At 37.2% G+C, this 23,226-nt stretch overlaps 1 protein-coding gene across 3 annotated transcripts in view; it reads right to left on the reverse strand.

Moving 5' to 3' along the window:
* CPEB3 (cytoplasmic polyadenylation element binding protein 3) overlaps positions 1 to 23,226 on the reverse strand; it is a 178,927-nt gene that overhangs the window by 110,232 nt on the left and 45,469 nt on the right. For 2 of the 3 annotated variants that reach the window (XM_058543530.1, XM_058543531.1), the window contains exon 3: positions 1,080 to 1,239. In XM_058543530.1, the coding sequence (XP_058399513.1) occupies positions 1,080 to 1,239 (160 nt within the window). The remainder of the gene's footprint in view (positions 1 to 1,079; positions 1,240 to 23,226) is intronic. The other variant, XM_058543532.1, reaches the window with a different exon arrangement.

Below are 23,226 nucleotides of genomic sequence, written 5' to 3' on the forward strand. Positions count from 1 at the left end.
CTTCCAAAGGCCTTAAAATATAGCTTTTCTCAAAATCCTTTATTTTCTTCATAGCCTGTTAACTACTTTCTTTTCACTGGAAATTGAAGAAAGCCGCTGAAAATCATGAGGAAAGCAGCAGAAAATCATGAGTGTGACAAGAAAATGATGAAATGAATTTCTGATGTGGCTTGAGGAAATGACTGTCAAGTGTTCACAGTCAGTCATACCCTACCTAAGAGCCTGGAAAGAACCAGAGGGGATCAAATTCCTCACAACTCCAGAGGACATAAGGGTTCACACAAGATGGGCATCCCTGCGGCTAACGCTTCACAGATTTCAGATATTTAGGCTCTAAACCCAAGTATAGTGGATATTTCCACAGAAAATTTCCATTACAGTATTTTTAAATATCACATAGTCCCTAACAAGTCCTATAACCCATAAAAAGAACTATTTGTAATTATGAATGTAACATCAGCCTCTATCCTGAATTTACACGGGCTCTAAAAATAGGAAGTCCTAAAACTGCTGACATTGGGACATTCTGCCTTATATTTAACCTGAAACGTTTAGACACTTCAAGACATTTTCCTTGTATTTTAGCCTTAGAGACTGCAAATGATTGCTGGCTGCTCTTAAGTCTGTGTAGTGATACTTCCTATGGTAGGAAAGTGATTATATTTTAATAAAATGGAATGCTTTTCTATGAAGTTTTTTGAAGCAGTCTTTGAGATTGGTTTACTAAATGTCATACTTCCTTGCAGTATACGTGGACTTAAACGAATTATCCAGGTTCAGCTAAGGATTCCAAATGCACAAAGCCCAGAAAACCTGGCTTCTGGTCTCATTCTATAACCATGACCTCAGCTACCCAACACATGCTTCTGCCAGACATTATGATTAAGGCAATCAACCTTGATTATCGTAGGTAGCTGAACCCAGGTTAAAAAAAAAAAACTTTAAATACATTCCACAATGCTTTACAGAAGCAAACAAAAACAAACAAACAAAAACAAAAGCAAAAAAATCACAATTATTAAAAAGCCGATTTTTGTTCAAAACACCAAGCAAGGAATGGACATATGAATATTCCTAACCTGCAAAATGATTCCTCCACATTATATCAGCGAAACTCATTGGTGGGCCACTGGGAGGGTAGTGTTTACCTTTCAGAGGCTCATGATCAGTCCTTATCATATCCATTAAGGAGTTCTCCAACGAGTGCAAGTTAAAAGTGTCATAGGGCCTACTCCGGTCCTAAAAATAAAAACACAGAACAACAAGACAATACATAAAATTACTTCATAAAATGAATACCATATCGTTTGCTTCTTGGCATGGATTGATGACATGAATCCAGATAGTTCTAATAACACAGTCATTCTTTTCATTAAGAATAATGACAGCAACATTAAGTTTAATATGTTTCCATAATTAATGAAATTGCATCCTTTACCCCGTTAGTCTTTAATGTATATGTTTCACTACTTCAGACTGACTTTCAAATGAACTAAATGAAGTAAATTCAAAAGGAAGAGTCAAGAGAATTTGCTTTGCCCTCAACCCTACACCCTCTGCCTCCACTGTCAAGTGAATATTCTATTCAAACGAATAGAGATTTTTTTTCTAGAGGAAGATCATAATTAAGAACTTTCAGTCTGCAAACAGAATCACTTTCCTGAAAAATCAAAAGGTGACTGTAGTTTCGATGTAATTTTATGGGGTATCTTTAATATTTATTGCTGGTAAGTTCTAGATACACTTTATAAAAATTAAAATGTGTCCAAAGTACTAAAATTACCTTTTGAAAAGCATTCACATGAAAAAAACTTTAACCCAAAGTAGTGTTTTCATGATGTTAGATTCAAAAACATTTTGAAAATAGAGAGCTAATGCAAACTAAGTGAAGAAAAAAATAATTGTTCCACCACATTTCACTCAAGCCCAGTTAACTCAGAGATGAGGAGTAGGAGAGGAGGGTACAGATGTTTTCAAATACCACAGGGAAAAATTCCATTTTTACAAATCCTTAATGCACAAGTCAATGGCCAACTCCCCTATCAGGCCCTGGTGATTCAGAGAGGAATGTTGTAACCTAGTCTCTATTTGCAAGTAACTAGTAGAGAGAGGGAGACATAACCAAGTAAAATAAGAGTATGACAGGTGTTTTGACAGAGGAACGGATACAATACAAAGGAAACTAAGTCACATCTACTTCTTAAAGAACATATATTTGTCTATGTGTGTATTGCAATTTTTTTTTCTTTTTGAAAATCACATTCTGTAAATTCCTAGGTGTCTTGAATCCGTTTGACCAGGTATGAGCCTTGTCTTAGTTATTCTCAATGTCCTCAGTATCCTCACTGGTAAGATGGGATCTTACCCATGAAGATTAGGTTGAAATTACCTAAGTATTTGTTTTACTCACATTGTGTTTGCCAGAGAGCAAGTAGTCAACATTTCTTAGTTTACTGCTGTCCCCTACTTTTCACCTCCACACCGTTTTTTTCTTTTTCACACTCCTCAGTTATCTGTCTCTACTGTTGGATTAGAAACATGGAATATTTTCTTTGGTGCTCCGTTTTGATCTCTATATAACTCAAGGTCTTTTCTTCTACCTTTAAGGTCTTCCTGCAGATGATTTGTTTTGCTTTAGGTTCAAATTATCAGTGGAAACTTCAATTACTTAAGGAGTAAAGCTGAATTTCCAGAAATGCAGGCTTATTTCTCCCCATAACAGGTATCATATTTTTTGTCCAAAGAAAAAGCCAGAGGTAAAAAAGTGTGCTGATGAGGAGGTAAAATGACAACCTACTTCTGGCAGTGACAATCCCAGAATGAATGTCTAGGAGCCTCCTATCATACATATCCACTCTTCCAACTAGAGCCCTGCAGATGTGGGACTGTTTCAAAACAGGCTGATAAGGTGAAGGGACTATAAGAAATGGCTGTTTGAAGGCATTCAAGAATCTTTCCAGCCAGCACAGTTTATTTTTTTCATTTAATTCTTAATGTAATCCTTCAAAGTAGAGAACAACATATTCATTTTACACAAGAAGAAGATGAGGTTCAGAGAAGATTCAAGCCTAGATCTGACCTCAAAGCCAATACCTAAGGAGTACAAAAATCTGTCCAAAGAAGTTGATCCAAACCATATGGGATAGTAAATGAAAGGTCTATAGAAGTGTTGCATCTAATTACCAATGAAACGACCTTCCTGGCAAGGAGATAGTGAGCTCCTGTCAGAAGACAATATCAGATATTAGATGATCACCTGTCAGGAAAATTGGAGAGGGTGTTTGGAGGGGGATTCATGTATCTGAAGTGGTTCCCAAATCCGTCTGATTGTCAAAATCACATGTAGAATGGTTAAAACACAGGTTCCTGGGCTCCAGCTAAAACCAACTTAATCACAATTTAAAAAGAAATAAATGTCCCACGTGATTCTTATGACTGGCTAGATTTGACAGCCACTAGACTGAATGATTCTTCATGTTAAGCCTTTACACCCATGAATCTGATCAGTAAAATGAGGGAAAGGACTAGAAGGAAAGCAGGAGGAAATAAACAAGCCTGGCCACTTTGCCAAGGGTCAGCTTTGCAGTCTTCCGATTGATTATGGGTTAGAGAAGCAGTTGGCGGCCTGGTTTTTTAAAGCACAAATTTTGAAATCAGGCATCTGATTTTCCTGTCACTTGCTGGCATGTCACTCTAAATAAATTTCTAGGCCTTGGTTATCTTCATCTATAAAATGGGAGTGATAACAATTCTCTATGGTGATTTTCAGTACTAAATGAAAGAACGTATAACAAGGCATTTGTACAGTGGTGGCTACTGGAATATTAGAGAAAACACAATGAGACTTCTGTGATGTCACCTCAGAGTACTGGAACACAGATTTAAAACCTAAGAGGTTCATGGATGCTAACTTAACAGGGTTCACTAGTGAACAGATGAAAACAGATGATGTGAAATGGATGACAGAATTTGCACAAGTTTCTCAACTGAACAAACTTCAATGCTGAGACTTATTTTCTCATTAAAATTAATTCTATCTTATGCCTCATCAACTTATATTTGCTGCATCCTATTCATCCTTTTTGTTTTACAAGTAGTATATTGCTGAAATAACTGATTAACCAGAAAGCCTGCAAGAAACAGAAAAAAAAGGACAGAAAAACTAAAAACTTTGCAGTGAAATTCAATGAAAATTATGCATACAGAAAACTAGACCACGATTTACCAACAACAAAAGTTACAAGTGGCAACTAACCTTTTAAGTTTTTTTTTCATGTTTGTTTCCTGATACAGGGAAAATAAGGAAAATGTCTTTTTTTATTTGTTTTTAACAAGGAAACACACCAGGAAGTATTAAAACATTTATAAACAATGCAACTCATTATAGACTCTTTTTCTCTGAAGATAATCAATGACAGATATTATCAGTTAATGGTACATAGAGGCAGCCCACTCCCACTGTACAATTCATTAGCCCTGCTTTCTTTCTTTCCCCAGCTTGACTGAATATTAACAAATTTATCAAGTATTTAATATGTGCCTGGCACTGTTCTAAGCATGCTAAATGCATTCCCTCACAACTCTATGAGGTAGGTAATTCTTATCCCCATTTTATAAATTAAGCAATTAAATCTTAGAGAGATTAAGTAACTGGCCCAAGTTTATAGAGCTAGTAAGCGGCAGAGCCAGGGCTCAAACCCAGTCAAATCCGGACTGCGCTCTTAAGGACGCTCACTGCCTCCCTAACTTTCTCCTCCCCGTTCTGCCTTAAATCCTTTTCACCCCCTTCAACCTAATCCTGAAACAATCGGAGAGAGGCCTCTTTGACCCTACCCTGCCACACAAGCAACCTAACCCTCATTTGCCCTTGGTCAATTACCCTTGTTCGACTGACAACCAGTTAAACTCAAGAAGTGAGTTTGATCCACCCTCCAGCACAGCCTGGGCCTGCCTCTACCAGCCCTTTCCATTCACTTGCCTTTTTCTTGGGAGAGAAATCCAGGACCCTTTCCTACCCTTTCTGGTCTACCCTCAGACATTTCTTCTCCTAGAGATCAAGGCAGAAGGCTGCAAGAGGCCAAGAGCATCTGACAAAAAAGCAGCTCTGGAACCAAACGATAAAATTAATCATGGTGCCTACTATGTGCTAGGCACTGGGCTAAATGCTTTACAGCCATGATCTCAATCCTCACCACAATCTTGCAGGGTAGGCATTATCTCCATTTCACAGAAGAGAAAACTGAGGCTCATAAAAGTTATGCAAGTGCTTGTCACAAAGCTGGTTAGAAATCAGGATGTGAAACCACGTCTGTGACTTTCAAGTCCACACCATAATGTCCCAATTCTTCTACACTGATCAGTTGCCCTGTATCCCATGAACAATGGGGGCTTGTCTGGGAAGAAAGGGGCACAGACAGGATCAAAAATCAAAAGGTGGATAGATGTTTGAAAGGGCTAGGAAAGGATAAACGGGGGTGTGAAATGATATAGAAAAACAAGAGGAGGAATTCCTGAAGGAAAGTTTTTCTATTTATCATATGGCTTCAACATATGTATGCATAAAACATTTCAAAGTTAAATACATTCAATACATCAGAGGGTATTAACCTGCAAAACTAGCCATTTCTGAATTTCCACCCTACTGTTCTTATTTTCTAGTTAGCTTACATTATTTGAAACCATCTCAGCTCCCTGTCTATACTACAAACACTGTTTAAGGGTAATGAATCTGCTTTATATATTTTTAAATGGATATTTAATTACATAATTAATATATGAACCTACTCTTCTCAAACATACACACAAAAAGAATATTACAGAAAAAGCAAAAGTCTCCAATCCTGCCTTCCTGCACTCTTTTCAGACCACTACATACATTTGGCATGTATTCTTTCAGACATTTAAAAATATATTCAGGGGTTGGCCTGGTGGCATAGTGGTTAAGTTTGTGCACTCCACTTCTGCAGCCCGGGGTTCGCAGGTTTAGATCCCGGGCATGGACCTACACTGCTCATCAAAAAAGCCATGCTGTGGCAGCGACCCAAATACAAAAAATAGAGGAAGACTGACACAGCTGTTAGCTCAGAAACAATCTTCCTCAAGCAAAAAGAGGAAGATGGGCAACAGATGTTAGCTCAGGGCCAATCTTCTTCATCAAAATAAAAAATAAATAAAAATATATTCATATATCTGTACCTATAGAAATTATATTCTGTTTTATGTTATTTTTTCCCCTAAACGTAAAAGTATGCATACTGTTCTGCAACTTGCTTTCTTTGACCAATACTGTGCTTCTGAGAGAGGTCCATTTTAATATACATATTCTTGCCTCTCCCCCAACCAACTATAAATACATCCCTCCTACAAAGGAAATGCATAGTCACTATGTTAAAAGAATCAGGTAATCCATCCCAGTGAACACTCCAGAAAATAATTTCTGATGTTGAGATTTCTTTCCCATCCCCCAATTTTCTCAAAATTTCTGTTCTGGCTCTTGAACTGCATCTCTTCCATGCTTGGTCTACTTTGGCACAGTGGTTTCCTGACCCCTGGTTTCTATGAAGGACACCACTAATAATGAAACAACTTGACAGCTCTGAGTAAAAACCAAAGAGGTAGTACCTCCAAAAGCTCAAAATGTAACGATTTCAAGCACAGAATCTGCTTAAGAGTAAGCACCATAAAGAACAAATAGGACATTTAATAATGAATATTAGATGGGAGCAGCAAACAATTAGATGACTAGTAACATAAAATTTCTATGTATCACAAAGTAGCAGTCGAGGAATTTGTAGTTCTAAACCAATTACTGCTGTTATTTGTCAGAACCTATCAAAAGCATGAGGTTCCCATAGCAAATTGAACTTTACTATATAGGACCGAGCAGCTTGACATACATTTGCCCTGAGATTAAAACCTTTCCCAAATACAGGAGAACATATGTCACTAACCGGAGGGAAGGAGAAAAAATAACTTTTTAAATGCATATTTTTATCCTATCTTCATTAAGTATCAAGTCCTTCAGTCAATGATAAATTTTAACTATCCCAAATGAGACTACTATATTTGTAGCCCTCTGGAAAATGTGACCGTAGACTCTCTTTCACTCACTCAATAGGCAAGCAAATGCTCTTTATATCTAACCTAAAGTCCTTATGAAGTTGAAACCTTTCTCCCTTTTCTGTCCTCAAAAAAAACAAACAAACAAAAAAACAATTGATCAGCATCTGCTGTGAATTTTAATACTCCTTAAAATTATCATTGAAACCAGTCTTCCATGCAAGAAATTCTCAAGAACCCTCAATACAGGCTGGAATAAGATTAGCATATACAAAGAAATTATGACTGCCTCATCTTTTTCTTCTGGAAAATGACTAATTCCAATTACTTTAAGCTTTTTATCAGATTATATTTTTCCTTGCTGTATAACAGCAAACCAAGCTAACTAAGTTTCTTGAGAAATTTTAAAAAGCAAGAGGATAGTTTCACCTGCTGTCAGGGATACTCAAAAATTAGTTGAGCATGACAACTTGAAGCATAACCCAGCAATTTTCACCTAGTCTCTTCCTGCTCCCTGTCGTCCTCAATCTTCCTTCACAGCTCTTCTCATTGGTTTGCTACACAGGTCAGATAAGAGGCCCAGGGCCGGCCCCGTGGCTTAGTGGTTAAGTGCGCGCGCTCCGCTACTGGCGGCCCGGGTTCGGATCCCGGGCGGGCACCGATGCACCGCTCCTCCCGCCATGCTGAGGCCATGTCCCACATACAGCAACTAGAAGGATGTGCAACTATGACAGACAACTATCTACTGGGACTTTGGGGGAAAAATAAATAAATAAAATCTTTAAAAAAAAAAAAAAGATAAGAGGCCCAGTTCATCGGACATAGGAATACATGGCTCTTAGAATTACCTTATTCACCTGAAATGGCCTACATATTGAAGCTAGATCTAGCCGGGCAAATGCTGAAAGGGTCAACTGGACAAAAAGTACAAATGCCTACTGCTATCACTTCTGACTGTGGTAAACATTTCAGAGCTAAGTACATATGCACTTAAAAAAAGAGTGATTATACAGTTTAGCAGTTTGCTAGGTAAAAGGCAGAAAGCCAGACTTAGGTCAGAGGTAAGTCTGAGCCAAACCTAGGAAGGACACAGAAAGGGAAAGAAGTAACTACAATGGTCAAAAGAGCAAGCTTCAGAGAACTACAAAGTTAAAGTTGTCCCTTTCCCTGGTCATTGTGCATATGTGACTAGCTAGTGTTGCCCCAAATCATTGGGTTGTTAGCCAACAGAATATTATCCCAAGTGGTTTATTAGGCACGATAATGTAGGGGGAGCTCAACCTTTGCAACTAAAACCTATCTTGGAACATTATGCAAAGGAACATGTAGCTCCTCATATTGTTTTCTTCTTACTGATCATAAATGTCAAAATCCTTCTGAAAAACTGACCAATTCTAGGTACAGCTGGACTCTCCTTCACCACCCCAATATTTTTTTTTTTTTTTTGGTGAGGAAGATTAGCCTTGAGCTAACATCTGTTGCCAATCCTCCTCTCTTTGCTGAGGAAGAATGGCCCTGGGCTAACATTCGTGCCCATGTTCCTCTACTTTATATGTGGGATGCCTGCCACAGCATGGCCCGATAAGCGATGCGTAGGTCCGTGCCCGGAATCAGAACGCGTGAACCCCAGGCCACCAAAACGGAGCACACGAACGCAACCACTATGCCACCAGGCCAGCCCCTACCACTCCAACATTTTAACTCCATGTAATTAGCACTGACTCAGTATATTGTAATTATTTCTTCACATGCCTGTCATCCTCAATAAACTGTAAGTTCCATGGGAGCAGAGATGTGTCTTATTTCTCCAAATTCCCATCACCTAGCAGTGGCACATAATAGGCATTCAGTAAACAATTGCTTTGCATTTAAATTCTCCTTCTGATGGTTTCACATTGCAAGATTTTCATTTAAAACTAACAAAGAACTGTACATTTATTAGTATGGCTAAAAAACAAACAAACAAAGGAAAGCCCTGACAATTCCAAATGCTGACTAGGACACAGAACAACCAGAACACTCATAAATTGCTGGTGGGAATGCAAAATGGTACAGCCACTTTGGAAAAACAGTTTGGGAGTTACTTATAAAGTTAAACATACACTTACCCATACAACCTAGCAACCCAACTCCTAAGTACTTACTCAAGATAAATAAAAACACATGTCCATACAAAAACCTGCAAACTAATGTTTATAATAATTTTATAAAACAACTTTATTCATAATTTCCAAAAACTGGAAACTACCCAAATGCCCATCAACTGGTGAATGGATAAACAAATTTTGGTATATCCATATAATGGAATATTATTCAGCAATAAAAAGAAATAAAGTACTGATATGTGCTACAACATGGATCAATCTTGAAAACACTATAATAAGTGAAAGAAGCCAGTCACAAAGGATCATGTGTTGTTTAATTACAATTATATGAAGTGTCCAGAATAGGCAAATTATTCATAGAGACAGAAAGTAGAATGGTCATTGCCTAGGACGGGGGGGGAGTCAGGAGGGAAATTGACTGCTAACGGGCATACGGTTTCTTTTTGGAGTGGTGAAAATGTTCTAGAATTAGATAGTGATGATTGACAGACAATTTTGTAAATATATTAAAAGCCACTGCACTGTACACTTTAAAAGGATGAACGGGCTTCATGGTATATCTCAATAAAACTACTATTTAACAAAAAAAAGCTTTTCTAAGGTTTTGACAGGAATTATGACACTACCTGCAAAGTGTCTACTTTAGGTATAGGACATAAGACCTAACGACTTTCTTGAGCTATGACTGAAGAAATGCAAAGTCTTGACTCAAGCTATTCCCTTTAGGAGTCACTAAAGGACTCGGGTAATTAAACCTAAACCAGACAGTAGTAAAGCTCAAAAGGCAACCCTACTGCCACTCTAACTAATGCCATCCATCATCATCATATGAGTCATTTATATTTCTAAGGATGTCTTTAATGTTCCTCCAGAGACCTACAAGCAGTTATTAGTCACATTACCTACAAGAAGCATCTTCTCATGTTTTCCATTGTTTCTGACGAGTTTTTTTATCCGAGAGATTCCTGTCTTATAGTGATGTACTGTGTCCTTCAGAGACCCAGCTCATCCCATTTATAACCAGGGCACATTTTAAGAATGATGTGCTCCAACATTTACCTAGAAGCAATGCTAGATCAGAAAAGATACTCTCTATATCCATAAACACCAAAGTCTGTCCTGCTGCTGTCCATTTCAATTGTTGTTTGACTCGAATGGTTAGGTAAGGAGATACACAGCAGAATTCGCAGATTCACCAGAATCTGACAGGGGCCGCGACGTGAACGCTTCTGCTGTGGCCCCCTGTTATCCTCCATAATCCTTGTATTTAAAAACTGAGCAGCAAAGCACAGCTGCTTTTATGCACATAGTCCTATGGCGATGAAAGCAATAAAGAAACAACTGTGCCAATTTGGGCTAGCACATGTCTAGGGTTCTTCCCCCTTTCAGAAACCGACACATGTCCAGTGTACACACAGATTAAGAGCTATGGACTATAGCTCTTCACTGTCACTCCCTGGTCACCACTGGAGAGGTCACCAATGTGCATGTGTGTTTATTTTTAAGTATGGAACCTGGTAAGCACCAAAAGAATTCACTCCAAGCTGATGGACTGGGACCAGACGAAGAGAAGCACATTATTTTTTCTCAGTTTCTGAACCCTTCTCTTCTAATGGAAGAAGGGAAAACAAACAAAAAACAAACCAAAAGAACCCTGTATCTCAAGTTTATTGTACAATTCTGATTCCAGATGAGACCAATAATAAAAATAGATTAAATAATCAAACAAATACAATAGGATAGTATGGTCAAAAGCCCAAACTGGGGGCCAGCCCGGTGGCGTAATGGTAAAGTTCGCACACTCCACTTTGGCGGCCTGGGGTTCGCAGGTTCGGATCTGGGGCACACACCTTCGCACCGCATATCAAGCCATGATGTGGCAGGTGTCCCACATACAAAGTGGAGAAGACAGGCACAGACTTTAGCTCAGGGCCAATCTTCCTCAGCAAAAAGAGGAGGATTGGCAACAGATGTTAGCTCAAGGCTAATCTTCCTCACCAAAAAAATAAAAGCCCAAACTGTCTTAACCATTTTTAAAGCTTTATTATTTTTGAATTTGAACAGGCTTAACTCCCTAACCCCCTTTATGCCCAACCCATCTCTGACCCTAAGATAATGCTGGTTTATAAAAAGAGCTACCAGTCTACCTCCGGGGAGAGGGAAATGGATGTGTATATTGTTTTTCGTAACAAGTCTTATAGAATTTATTAAGTCATAGCTATCATGTAATGGAAGATTAATACGTGCCAGACTCTGTGCTGAGTACTTTACTTGGATTATTTTATTTAATCTTCACAACTGTCCTATGAGATAGATATTACAATCTCTATTTTATAGATGAGGAAACTAAATATTAAATTCAATTCTCAATACAAATCAAGTGTCCTTGAAGAAGGCTAACCACACACAAGTTGTTATGTAAGCATTCCAGAAAGAAAAGAACATTTATGTCCTTAACGTAATCTTCCAATAAATGTTACCACATTTAAGATGAACATGGTAAAGCATCCAAAATGCAAAGCATCTTTATTTACTAAAATATTTGGTATTTGGAAGGTCAAAAAAATTTACTTTAAAATGAAGCCTGGGGGCCGGCTTCATGGCATAGCGGTTAAGTGTGTGTGCTCCACCGCTGGCAGCCCGGGTTCGGATCCCAGGTGCACACCGATGCACCACTTGTCAGGCCATGCTGTGGCAGCGTCCCATATAAAGTGGAGGAAGATGGGCACAGATGTTAGCCCAGGGCCAGTCTTCCTCAGCAAAAAAAGAGGAGGACTGTCATGGATGTTAGCTCAGGGCTGATCTTCCTCACAAAATAAATAAATAAATAAAATGAAGCCTGTATCATTTTAGTAATGCTACTTTAAGGTACTTTAGAGATCATCAAGTAAAGTAAAATGCAATAACTTAGATTAAGGAAAGTTGAGTCAGAATTTCCAGGGGCCGGCCCGTGGCTTAGCGGTTAAGTGTGCGCGCTCCGCTACTGGCGGCCCGGGTTCGGATCGCCGGTGCGCACTGACATGCTGCTTGTCCGGCCATGCTGAGGCAGCATCCCACATACAGCAACTAGAAGGATGTGCAACTATGACATACAACTATCTACTGGGGCTTTGGGGAGAAAAAGGAGGAGGACTGGCAATAGATGTTAGCTCAGGGCCGGTCTTCCTCAGCAAAAAGAGGAGGATTGGCATGGATGTTAGCTCAGGGCTGATCTTCCTCACACACACACACACAAAACAGAATTTCCAAAATGTCTACATCACAGACTATTTTTTAGAGGAACAGCTTTCTTTATTACTTTCAAATGTTAGTGCTTACAAAATTTTGCCAAGTGTGCTGAGGCCTGTTTTACTCTTTTTTCATTTATTTCACATATATTGATTGGGGACTTTAATATGCTAGGCATTAAAGATTAAAAAGTTAAGTAAGGCATAGTCTTTGTCCATGCTTATTCTCTGTCCACAAGCCAACTGTCTCGTTTACAGATAATTACTATATAATGAGGTAAACGTAATAACAGAGCTATGTGCTTGAAATTATAGGAGCACAAATGACAGAGAGATCAAAACGGCTTCCAAAAAAAGGAAGGCTGGAGGCACAGATGCCCGGGCCCAACTTCCTCAAAAAATGTGGAAGGACCCAAGAAGAGATTCTTCAAAGTATATATAGGCTACAGGCTATAAATACGTAAGACTTGTTTGTAAATACTATAAAATTAAGGATGTAGTTTAGCAAACCCTTTCTCCAGGACAGCATCAGGTTAATTTGTGTGTGAATATGTACAATCTCAGAATAATATTCTACCACAAAAGAGTCCAACTTTATTTTAAAGACATTTTTTTGGTGTAGTCTTAAATCTTTTCCCTGGTTTTCAACTTCAGGGCTCTGGAGGGGAATATTACCATTATCTGTTGAGCTATATCTGCAAATATTCACTCTCCAGCATACTAAGGCACAAATAATCCATTTCTTCCCATTACCATTTATTTATAGAGTACTTTACATCTCATAAAGCATTTTCACACACATCCTTGCTCATCTGAACCTCGTTAAGGTGTTCTTTTGAGCCTTACTTAGCATGACCTATCCCACTTCAACATTTCTCAGAACCTTTCTCCTCTTGTTAAACCAACAATAGAGCTATCAAAAACTCTTGGAATTAAATAAGAGCAGAATTGATCAATACTGGCTATATGCCCAGTACCGTTTTAAGTACTTTACATGTTTTAATCTCATTTCTTCTTCACAAAAGTCTATGGAGGTACATACTATTATTATCCCATTTTACAAATGAGAAAACTGAGGCACAAAGATTCACACAGAAAGCAACTGAGACAGGAGTCAAAACTCGGCAATTCAGAGCCTTAAAACCATCGTGCTCTTCTGCCTCTAGGTTGAGAATCATTCCTGGTTAATAATTCTCATTTCTGTTATTATCTAACCATTATTTTTCTACTCAACCTGGTGTGGAGTGTGTACGTGAAAGAGAAATGTACCTTCTTATATTATTCTTTTCTTATTCATTAAGCTGAATTCCACAGGAACAAGGGAAAGCAAAAACATGAATAATTCTAAAGCATTTTTTTGTCTATAATTTTAAATCTCTCTTCCAGACCTATTAAAGGACTGAAAAAAAACCCTAATATTTTACTTCAATTTGTATGTCAAACTCTATTTTGGGGAAACAGTTTATTTAAGTGAAAAACTTGAAGTAATAATTTGCTTTTGAAAAGTAATTAAAGTAGGACCTCCTTTTGAGGTTTATATATTTGAAGGTTCTTTGAAGCTATTTGAAAGTTCTTAAACTGATTCAATTTATAAAATTTAATTTTATTTCCAAAATGTTTTGGAAACATTTATTGACTAAAAAGTGAGATACCAATGTAAAAAAATTTATATATATGAACATAAATATATTAACATAAATAAATGTTTATGTATAAATATATATATATTACTCTTTGCATGGACTCTACTATCACCAGAATATATTATGCTTTCTGGAGGCAGAGGAAAAAACAAGCAAGTAGACTGGCAGTGTTATGATTATCCTTATTGAATGACACTATAGAGTATATACAATACTCCAAAAGCAAAGACTCAAAAGAGGAATTTCAAGGGAGAATTTGAGGAAGAAAAAAGGAGAGAAAAGCCAAGAAGAAACAAAAAGGAAAAAGCAGACAGAACTCACTACTTGTATAACTGTATACACAAGATAATCAGTCTTTTCACTGGGATAAACAGTGGTAGCCAGAATTATAACACGCTGCTGCTCCACAGTTAGATAAAAGTAAAAATACATAAATCACAGCACATTGTAAGCATTCAAATTTCAATAGAACTGGACAGGTTAATTAACCTCTCTGTGAATCAGTTTCCTCATATGAAAAATGTGGATAACAGTAACACCTACCTTATGAAGACAATATTTGTAAAGCACTTAGTACACTACACAGCATAAAGTAAGCACCAAATAAGTGTTAAATAAATAAAATAAACAAATAAATATCATTCTTCTCTGTCATCACGCAGGAAGGTGAAGATGGTCATGGTAATGGAGGTTCAGAATGAACCTCAACTCTGTTTTCATGAAGTAGTAATGAACCAAGGTAAAAGTCAGGCATGATTTACAGGCTACAAACTATGGAACTGTGAAAGAGGCAAGTGGCTGGGCTGGCCCCGTGGCTTAGCGGTTAAGTGCGCGTGCTCCGCTACTGGTGGCCCGGGTTCGGATCCCGGGCGCGCACCGACGCACCGCTTCTCCAGCCATGCTGAGGCTGCGTCCCACATACAGTAACTAGAAGGATGTGCAATTATGACATACAACTATCTACTGGGGCTTTGGGGAGAAAAAAGGAGGAGGATTGGCAATAGATGTCAGCTCAGAGCCGGTTTTCCTCAGCAAAAAAAAAAGAGGAGGATTAGCATGGATGTTAGCTCAGGGCTGATCTTCCTCACAAAAAAAAAAAAAAGAAAGAGGCAAGTGGCAAATAAATCACACTCAACTAAGTGGAACTGAATACACATAAGGTATATGAAAAATCTACGGCAATTATTTTGAAATAATGGAAGATACGAAAGTTGCTGGAGACCAAAAGAAAGGAGGGAAAATATTACACATATGCATATATACATCCACACATCCACACACATACACTTTAAGGAATAATACCTAAACTACTGAACAATCTGTAGTCACTTGGAAAAACTGTAGGTATGAACAAAATTTCAATGGATATATAGTGTTTTTAAAAATATTTTTCACTTGAATAATTTTATGATTTTGTTGACAACTCATCTATCCTATATAAAAACGATTTGATTTAAAATATAAACATAAAAGCTCAAAGATAATATAGTAATATCTTTAGTGATAACAAATGAGAACATACATAAAATACTTTTGTCAACTGTAAAGAAAGCACCACATCAAATTAATAGAAAAAGTGGCAGTACAATATTTGCATTTAGCCATTTCCAGGCAATATTTGTCGTCATTGTTCAAATACTCTATAGCTTTAGAAAATCTGATGAAACATTCTAACGAGTGGAAGCAAAAGCTTAGTCTGGTAGACAGTCTATCAAGCATACAAGAAAACTCTTACATTCTCCTTGTAAATTATAATTTTTGTAATGCTACTGGAAGACCACAGATTTAGGCATAAAAGTGAGAAATGGAACAGAAACCACAAGTTATAAAACTATACTATGACTTGTAGTACAGATAAACTGTGCCAAATCATGACATGGAACAAAAACTACCTAAGATCAAATTGTTTTAAACATCAGCTCATTCAGCCCCATTTGTTCTAAGATAAGACCATCCATCTGCACTGTCCAATATGGTAGCCACTACCCACATGTGGCTATTGAGCAATTGAAATGTTGCTAGAACGAATTGAGATGTGTTGTAGGTATAAAATACATAGTGGATGTCAAAGATTTAGTACAAAAAAAAAACAATGTAAAATATCTCATTAATAATTTTTATATTGATCACATGTCGAAATATTTTGGATACAGCAGGTGAAATACAATGTATTATTAAAATTAATTTCACCTGTTTCTTTTTACTTTTTAAATGTGCTACTAGAAAATTTTAAATTATCTATGTACCTTGCAGTCTATTTCTATTGGGCAGCGCTGCTACAGACAAATTTAACTCAATTTGAATTCCTATGTCCCAAAGTTAAGACCCTTGACTATTCCAGCAACTAGAACAGTTTACAAATTTAACCAATCCCTGCCCAAACTCTGCTTACTAATTTCTGCCCTAAAACCACTCTATGACTAACCTCAGCCTCTAAAACTTTATTTCAGAACTCTAACTTCTCCCCTTCTAAGACACTCCTGAAACTGTCAAGGTGGTGCTTACTCAGCAAGTTTAGGAAACCCAGCTTTGTATGATCAACAGGTTTCCCTGGTGGTCTTTGTATAGGGCCTTGACAGAGTCAATGAATAAGAGTTGTAAAATGCAATAAGTTGTGTTGAGGATGCATAACAAAAAGGAACAGTTAGAAAGAAGTAATTATATATATATATATAAGTTCTGTCTCATGATTTAAATTACCTAAATTAAAATCTGCACTTGTAGCAATCTACCTTATTTCAGAAGAGTAAAAGTAAATCATGTGGGCATTAAGGTTCCTGCTACAACAGAATAGAAAAACATAACATTAAGTTAGAAACAACAGGTATAATATATCAGTTTCATTGAGGTTTCTGAGTCATATAAACAGGCTAGAAACATGATCTAAGCTTTTAGACTTTGTAGAACCCTTATTATTTTCATGATTTGGTACCCAATTCCTGACCGGATCTTTAGAGTAGAAGTAGGTGGGGTTTTATGGGAGATGCAAATGTGACCGTCTCTACTACCTTTCTTTCATTTTTAGGACTCAGTGGAAGACCATTTTTAAACCCCAACAACCAAGGTAAACCCTCTAGTCTAGAGCTGATTATAATGTGGCAAGTTAGCTGAAGACCACCAAGTCTCCCCAGTACAGAGTGACTTGTACCCTGCCATTATGATATCAATCAATGGCCACATTTAAACTCCAGAATTACAGCTACTTAAATAGGCCATATTTATGAAAAGCTAAATTTATCCCCAAATCACTAAACAGAAAACCATACATATGACTCAATTTTCAACTTTTTATCATTGCACACATATTAATCTCAAGCAACACACAAACATTTTTACTTACCCCAAAATAGTCACCCATCCAACCCAAACCTATTTTAACCATTTCTTTTCAACTTTCCCAGTGTTTTCCCCATCAGTAAGTTAAAAGATTTTTTTTATAAACAAAGACATCAGATATCCTCCAAATCACATGGTAATCTAACTATAGAACATCAGAATAAAAATCTTTCCCAACTTGGGAACCAGACACTGATGACAAAAACCAATGTGGCAGCATCTAATTATTAACACATTTATTTGACTTAGCAATATGATAACCCACAATCAATTTCGCAACTTTGATAGCTTTACTTCAATTTTCAGTATGCTTCTTCAGTCACTCTCCACCATCAATGAATGCTCAAATCAAACTAGGTTCATATTAACAGAACATGATTAGGAATGACCACTGAGGGGCCGGTCCGGTGGCACAGTGGTTAAGTTCACATGCTTCACTTCGTTCACATGCAGCCTGGGGTTTGCAGGTTCAAATCCTGGGCACAGACCAGCATATTGCTCATCAAGCCATGCTGTGGCGGCGTACCACATACAAAAAAAAAAAAATGGAGACAGATGGGCACAGACATTAGCCCAGGGCCAATCTTCCTCAGCAAAAAGAGGAAGCCTGGCAACAGACATTAGCTCAGGGCCAAGCTTCCTCACCAAAAAAAAAAACAAAAACAAAAAAAGAATTACCACTGACAAAACAGTATTCCAAAATCAAAGAGAGATTTTGACTTTTAGATCATTAATACTACTTCACAATTACATGGTCTACTCAATATGTCTCCTACTTAGTCTCTACAGGGTGCATGTATATGTGTGTGCATATGTATATAAAAGAGAGAGATGTGAGTATGTGTTTTAATGCAAAAAATTACTAGCACAGACCCTGTGCTCCAGCCTACATGCAAGTGTACTTCCCATAATGAGCCAACATAAACTGTTGAAAAGATAAGATGACCCTTTTGTGAAGTCTATGGAGGAAGAGGAATAAAGGTTGTTACAGGGAACACTATAGCATAAAGAGATGATCTCATTCACTCCCAGGGCCTGACCTTACATCGGTTCTATTTCCCCCACTTTTAATTTCATGCTTGCTGCCCATTTTGACTTGAATAGCCCCTCAGTACCACAACACTCAACCTATTGTGGGGACCGGGATTCAAGAAACAGAAATATCCTTATTAGTAGTTTAAGAATGAGAATAAACAACAGCAGTTTTGACTTCTTGAGCTTCAAGTAATAAAATTCAAAGAGAAAGCAGCAGTTTGATGCTCTGGAGTGCCAAAGAGGGAAAGGGGAAAGACCATCCTCTTTTCTTCTCCCTCAATCCTTTTAATGAATAGGGACCTCCACGGAAAATGGTGTGGGACACACAGTGTCACCAAGTTTTAGCTGGAGCAAAACCATGTAGAAAAAGAGAGAGATGAAAAAAAATTACCTAAAAGTAGATATTGTTTTCAGCATAACAGAGCTCAGAACCATCTTGTACTCCTTTATATCCTCTACTCCATCACAGCACTCCTGACATATTTTCCACTGTAAGGTTTCTCACAGTTACATCTTCCTAGATTTGCGCTAAACCCAAGATAACTATCATGCCTTCTGACCAGCCTCCCTGCTCCCAGGCTGCACTGTGGCAGGCACGTACACTTCTTCAATCTACCTGTCTAGTCTTTCTAAACATATTTGTATTGTGCCATTGCTCTGATCTTCATGGTTCCCCACTGTCTGCAGGAGAATCCACATTCCTTAGCCAGACATTCGAGACTGTCACTATCATGACAAGCATCATCAGTATTAGTCTAATTCTGGACTCTATTTTGCATCCTTACTCTTATTTTACCTTTATCTCATCTTTCTCACCTACTTCTAATCTATCTCCTCTTGCAATGTAGTATGTACAAAGACATCTTAAATTCTTTTTAAAACCAAGTGAAATCTAGCAAATAAAAATGTATCAGTTTTTTTAATCCTAAGAAACAACCAATCCATCCTTATCTCTCAGTAAGACCTACAAGTCCCCTGCTCTAGTCAGGAAAGTCTGCTCAATAATGCCCCTAATTGCTCATTATTCTTTCCTTATTTTGGATTCCCATTCTATCCAGCCAAATTCTATCTATCCTTCAAAATGGAGCTACAGGGACTCTCTCTATCACTTTTCTTTTTTGACCATTCCAGGCCAAATTATTCTTGCCCCTCCTTGATCATTCATGGCAACTAACACATCACACAATCTGGTACTTGCTTTCATATAACATTCTATTGCATGTATGTTAGATCCTAAGGACAGGATTCAGATAATTTGTGTCACCCACAATACCTAACACCAGTCTAAGAACATATTATGTACCTTGTAAATACTAACTGAATTCAAACTCCAGTTAACAGCATAGCTACATATAACACACGTCAATTTCTATAGATCTATAATATAATAAAGAGAAAACATATAAAAGAGTATATAAGAATTTTGCACAGCATAGATGGTTTCTACAGCTGTCTCTATATAACATAGATCTACAGAACATATCTTTTCTACCTGTCTTTTTACAATACTGATTGCTGTGAGAAGTCATCAGACTAGATCATTAATAATATACACAATGCAAATTATGCTGAACACAGGGTCTATCTTTCTTTGATGGTTTAGAACAAACATGAAGTGCCTTAGGGGCATCATGAATATTATCATCATGCCACAGGAGATTAAAAGATTGGGTTTTGAACTTGCTTATGACATTCCCTAGAAGAAACTTAATATAAATCCCAAATGTCAGCTTACTTGCCTATAGCTTGCTTGTATAAAACTGGAATATAAAATGGGCAATTGCTTAACTTCCTGGATAGTATAAAATGGCTGCCTTTTTGAATATTTAATTACTGTAACAAAAGCTGAAGCATCCTTTTACCTAGCTTTGTCCTCTTCATTAAAATCTTCTTCACTGTTTCAACGTCCTTTGATGTCTCAGTATTCAATACATTCTCTATTATTTATGTCCCTCTAACAGAATGTGTCACTCCAACTCCCTTGTGTGCTTCAACCCTCCATTATACCCCTCAGTGTGAAGGAATACATTCACTATCGAGAGATTTTTTTTTTCCTTTCCTCCTCACTCCAGGACTTGCATTTTTGACATTAAGCTATAATTTCCTTTAAATCTCTTTCTACGTTTCACATTTAACAGAATCTAGGCGTAAATTAGAATATCAAATATCCCATTATATTTTAAAATGAAAGTCTTGTGTTATACCTGCATGATTCACCAACTTTAAAATAGCTACTTCGGAATTACATTTCATATGCTAGATCACATGAAAGTTGATAGGTCAATTAGAATCATCTGCACTGGCAAATACGTAGGAAGTAGGCAGTAAACTCTAAAACATTAACTAAATAGTTTTGCTACCTTCAGATGAGCTTATGTCTTTGGAATGTTGAGGAATTCAAGGTCAAATTATGATAAAATAAATCTCCCCACCCAGTCCCAAATCTTCTAAAATGCTAAATTTATAAAGCCTTTGAAAGTAGAGTTTAAAATTTTCCATTCACCAAAGTTTTACTTTGCAACAGCCTGAAGCATTAGCACAATTAGTCTGTCTGTATTTTGCTTAAAATCAACACAAAGTTTAATTTGACAAACATTGCAAAATGTTATGTTTCATCAGCATTGTAAAATGGTCCAAAGTATTTAGATTGTGTTTTTGCAGCTTAAGGGCCAACTATTTTTTAACCAGATTCAACTATTTTGATACTGTCATTACATAGATTTAAATAATAAAGTCTTTTTTTTTTTTCTCTAGATAACAATGAGCAAGACCGCAATGAAGTGCTTGGTAAAGCTTCAACTTAAACTGTCATGTTAAAAAAAAAAAAACTGCCCCCTCCCCAAACAAACAAACAAAACAGCGTCTTTCTGTTTTAATTTAAGTATATGCAGAACATGATGCTGAAAAAGAGATCAGAATTGGCAAAAGTTTGGTCAATTGTTTTTACCAGGCCTTGATGTCATACATCTTATACAAACTGTATTCCAAAATGCTCTGCTGTTAAAATGACTCTCTACCAATAGAAACTAAGTACTAAGAGATGATGACTAGGTTTCCATACTAGTTTATAAGTAATTAATTGGTTACAAAGCCAAACAAAAAAACCTACATCATGTAGCAAACATTGTTTCTATGTGAAAACATCAAGGTCTGGTACTCTTCTCTCAGTGAGTCGCAGGTCTACCACTGAGACCTAATGGACAACTGCCCCACTTCCCCACAAACCCTAAACTTCTACTCCCTCCCCTAGTTCTACTCCACTCTCTTCATTAGGTTACAATAGTAGGAATGGGCCTTCTAAGGTCACAGCAACAACAAAGAAGTGAATGGGAGAGTGGAAATGTTCCTCTGAAGAGAGGAGGTCATTTGTATGTTAGCAACTTCTGAAAGTTGTACCTCCTAAACCAGAAATGAAACAACATCTCTCTCTTGAATCAAAACTTTCTAGTCCATTTATTTATTCAAATACATAAGCATCTACTATAGCTGAAGCTTTGCTTAACTGACTTTCCAGATTAACCCATGAGTTCCATCTTCCCTATAAAAAATGCCCATAGTACACTCAGCACCTGTGACCAACAAACCCATACATTTCTGTCGTACTAGATGAGCTGTAAGCTTACCTAGAGACGGTTGGTTTGTCCCCAAATCTTTTTAATGCTAGTATTATTGTAACTATGTGATTTAATTTAATATATGTAAACCAATTAAATGAACGCCAAAAAATTATTTGTATGATGAAAAGCAATTTGAATGCTCTAGAAAGAGCTAGATAAAAGAGTCGTTGAGTCCCTTTTATTTAGAAAGTTCTCAAATTAAGGTTAGGCAGAATTTCTTTCAGCTATGAAGAGGGAGAAAGAGAAATTTTATGAGATGCCTAAGTTTTTAAAATCTTTTAAAGGTTTATTGGGTGCCATATAGCAGTGCTTTTACTTTATATCTGTGATTCTCAACCGTTTTTGAGTTAGGGACTCCTTTGGAAATTTAATAAACGTTATAGCCCACCTCTCTCCCTAGAAATACAAATGAATAAGCAACATGCAATTTTGGTGGTTCTTATACCCTGTCCCCATCTCCTCTCCCCACCACCCTCCCACAAAGCTCATCTCCCTGTGGCTCTATGAGACTAAGCTTCAAAGCATGTCATTATGTTTACACCCATTAAAAAACTAAGCATTGTATTAGTACAGCAGAACTAAATTCCATAAGGTCTAATCTCAACTTTGCTAAGACCTTATTAATGATATTTCAGACTGGCTAATAACATCCACTGACCTCTCAAGTGAGTTTATTCAACTTAAATAATAAAGGATGCCAGGTTTCATTTCTCTTGTTGCTTGTGATCCTCCCATATAATTGATTGGTTAGTAATTCCTTATAGTTCTTTGTAATACCCATAAACAAGATGACTAATCAGCTAACACATACTCTAATTAATTCTCAGGGTACAATGAAAAAAAAAATCAGGCTAGAATCAGAAAAAGCTCTTGATTTAGAATGGTAGTTATTTCTCCTCTCAGATTTAGTGTTCTAACAAGTAGTCCATGAAGTAATCTATCTTAATAAGGTTTTCCTTCCCATGCATTAAGAGTCACACAAACCCATGGGTGGATAAGAGATGTCAAATCACTTGCTCAAATATTCCCAACACACAACTTTCCCTTCTGAAGTTCTTCCACTCTAAACTCACCTGGCTTATGAGTCATGAAAGTTCTAATCTGCCTCTATTAAACATTTTCACCTCTAGATCATTTTCCGCAGTTGCCTAAAACAAAACCTGGTAATCATTCTAACCTCCTCCTTCTCCTTTATTCCCCACAT

Source organism: Diceros bicornis, chromosome 6, assembly GCF_020826845.1.
Source record: "Diceros bicornis minor isolate mBicDic1 chromosome 6, mDicBic1.mat.cur, whole genome shotgun sequence".
NCBI classification, from domain to species: Eukaryota; Metazoa; Chordata; class Mammalia; order Perissodactyla; family Rhinocerotidae; genus Diceros; species Diceros bicornis.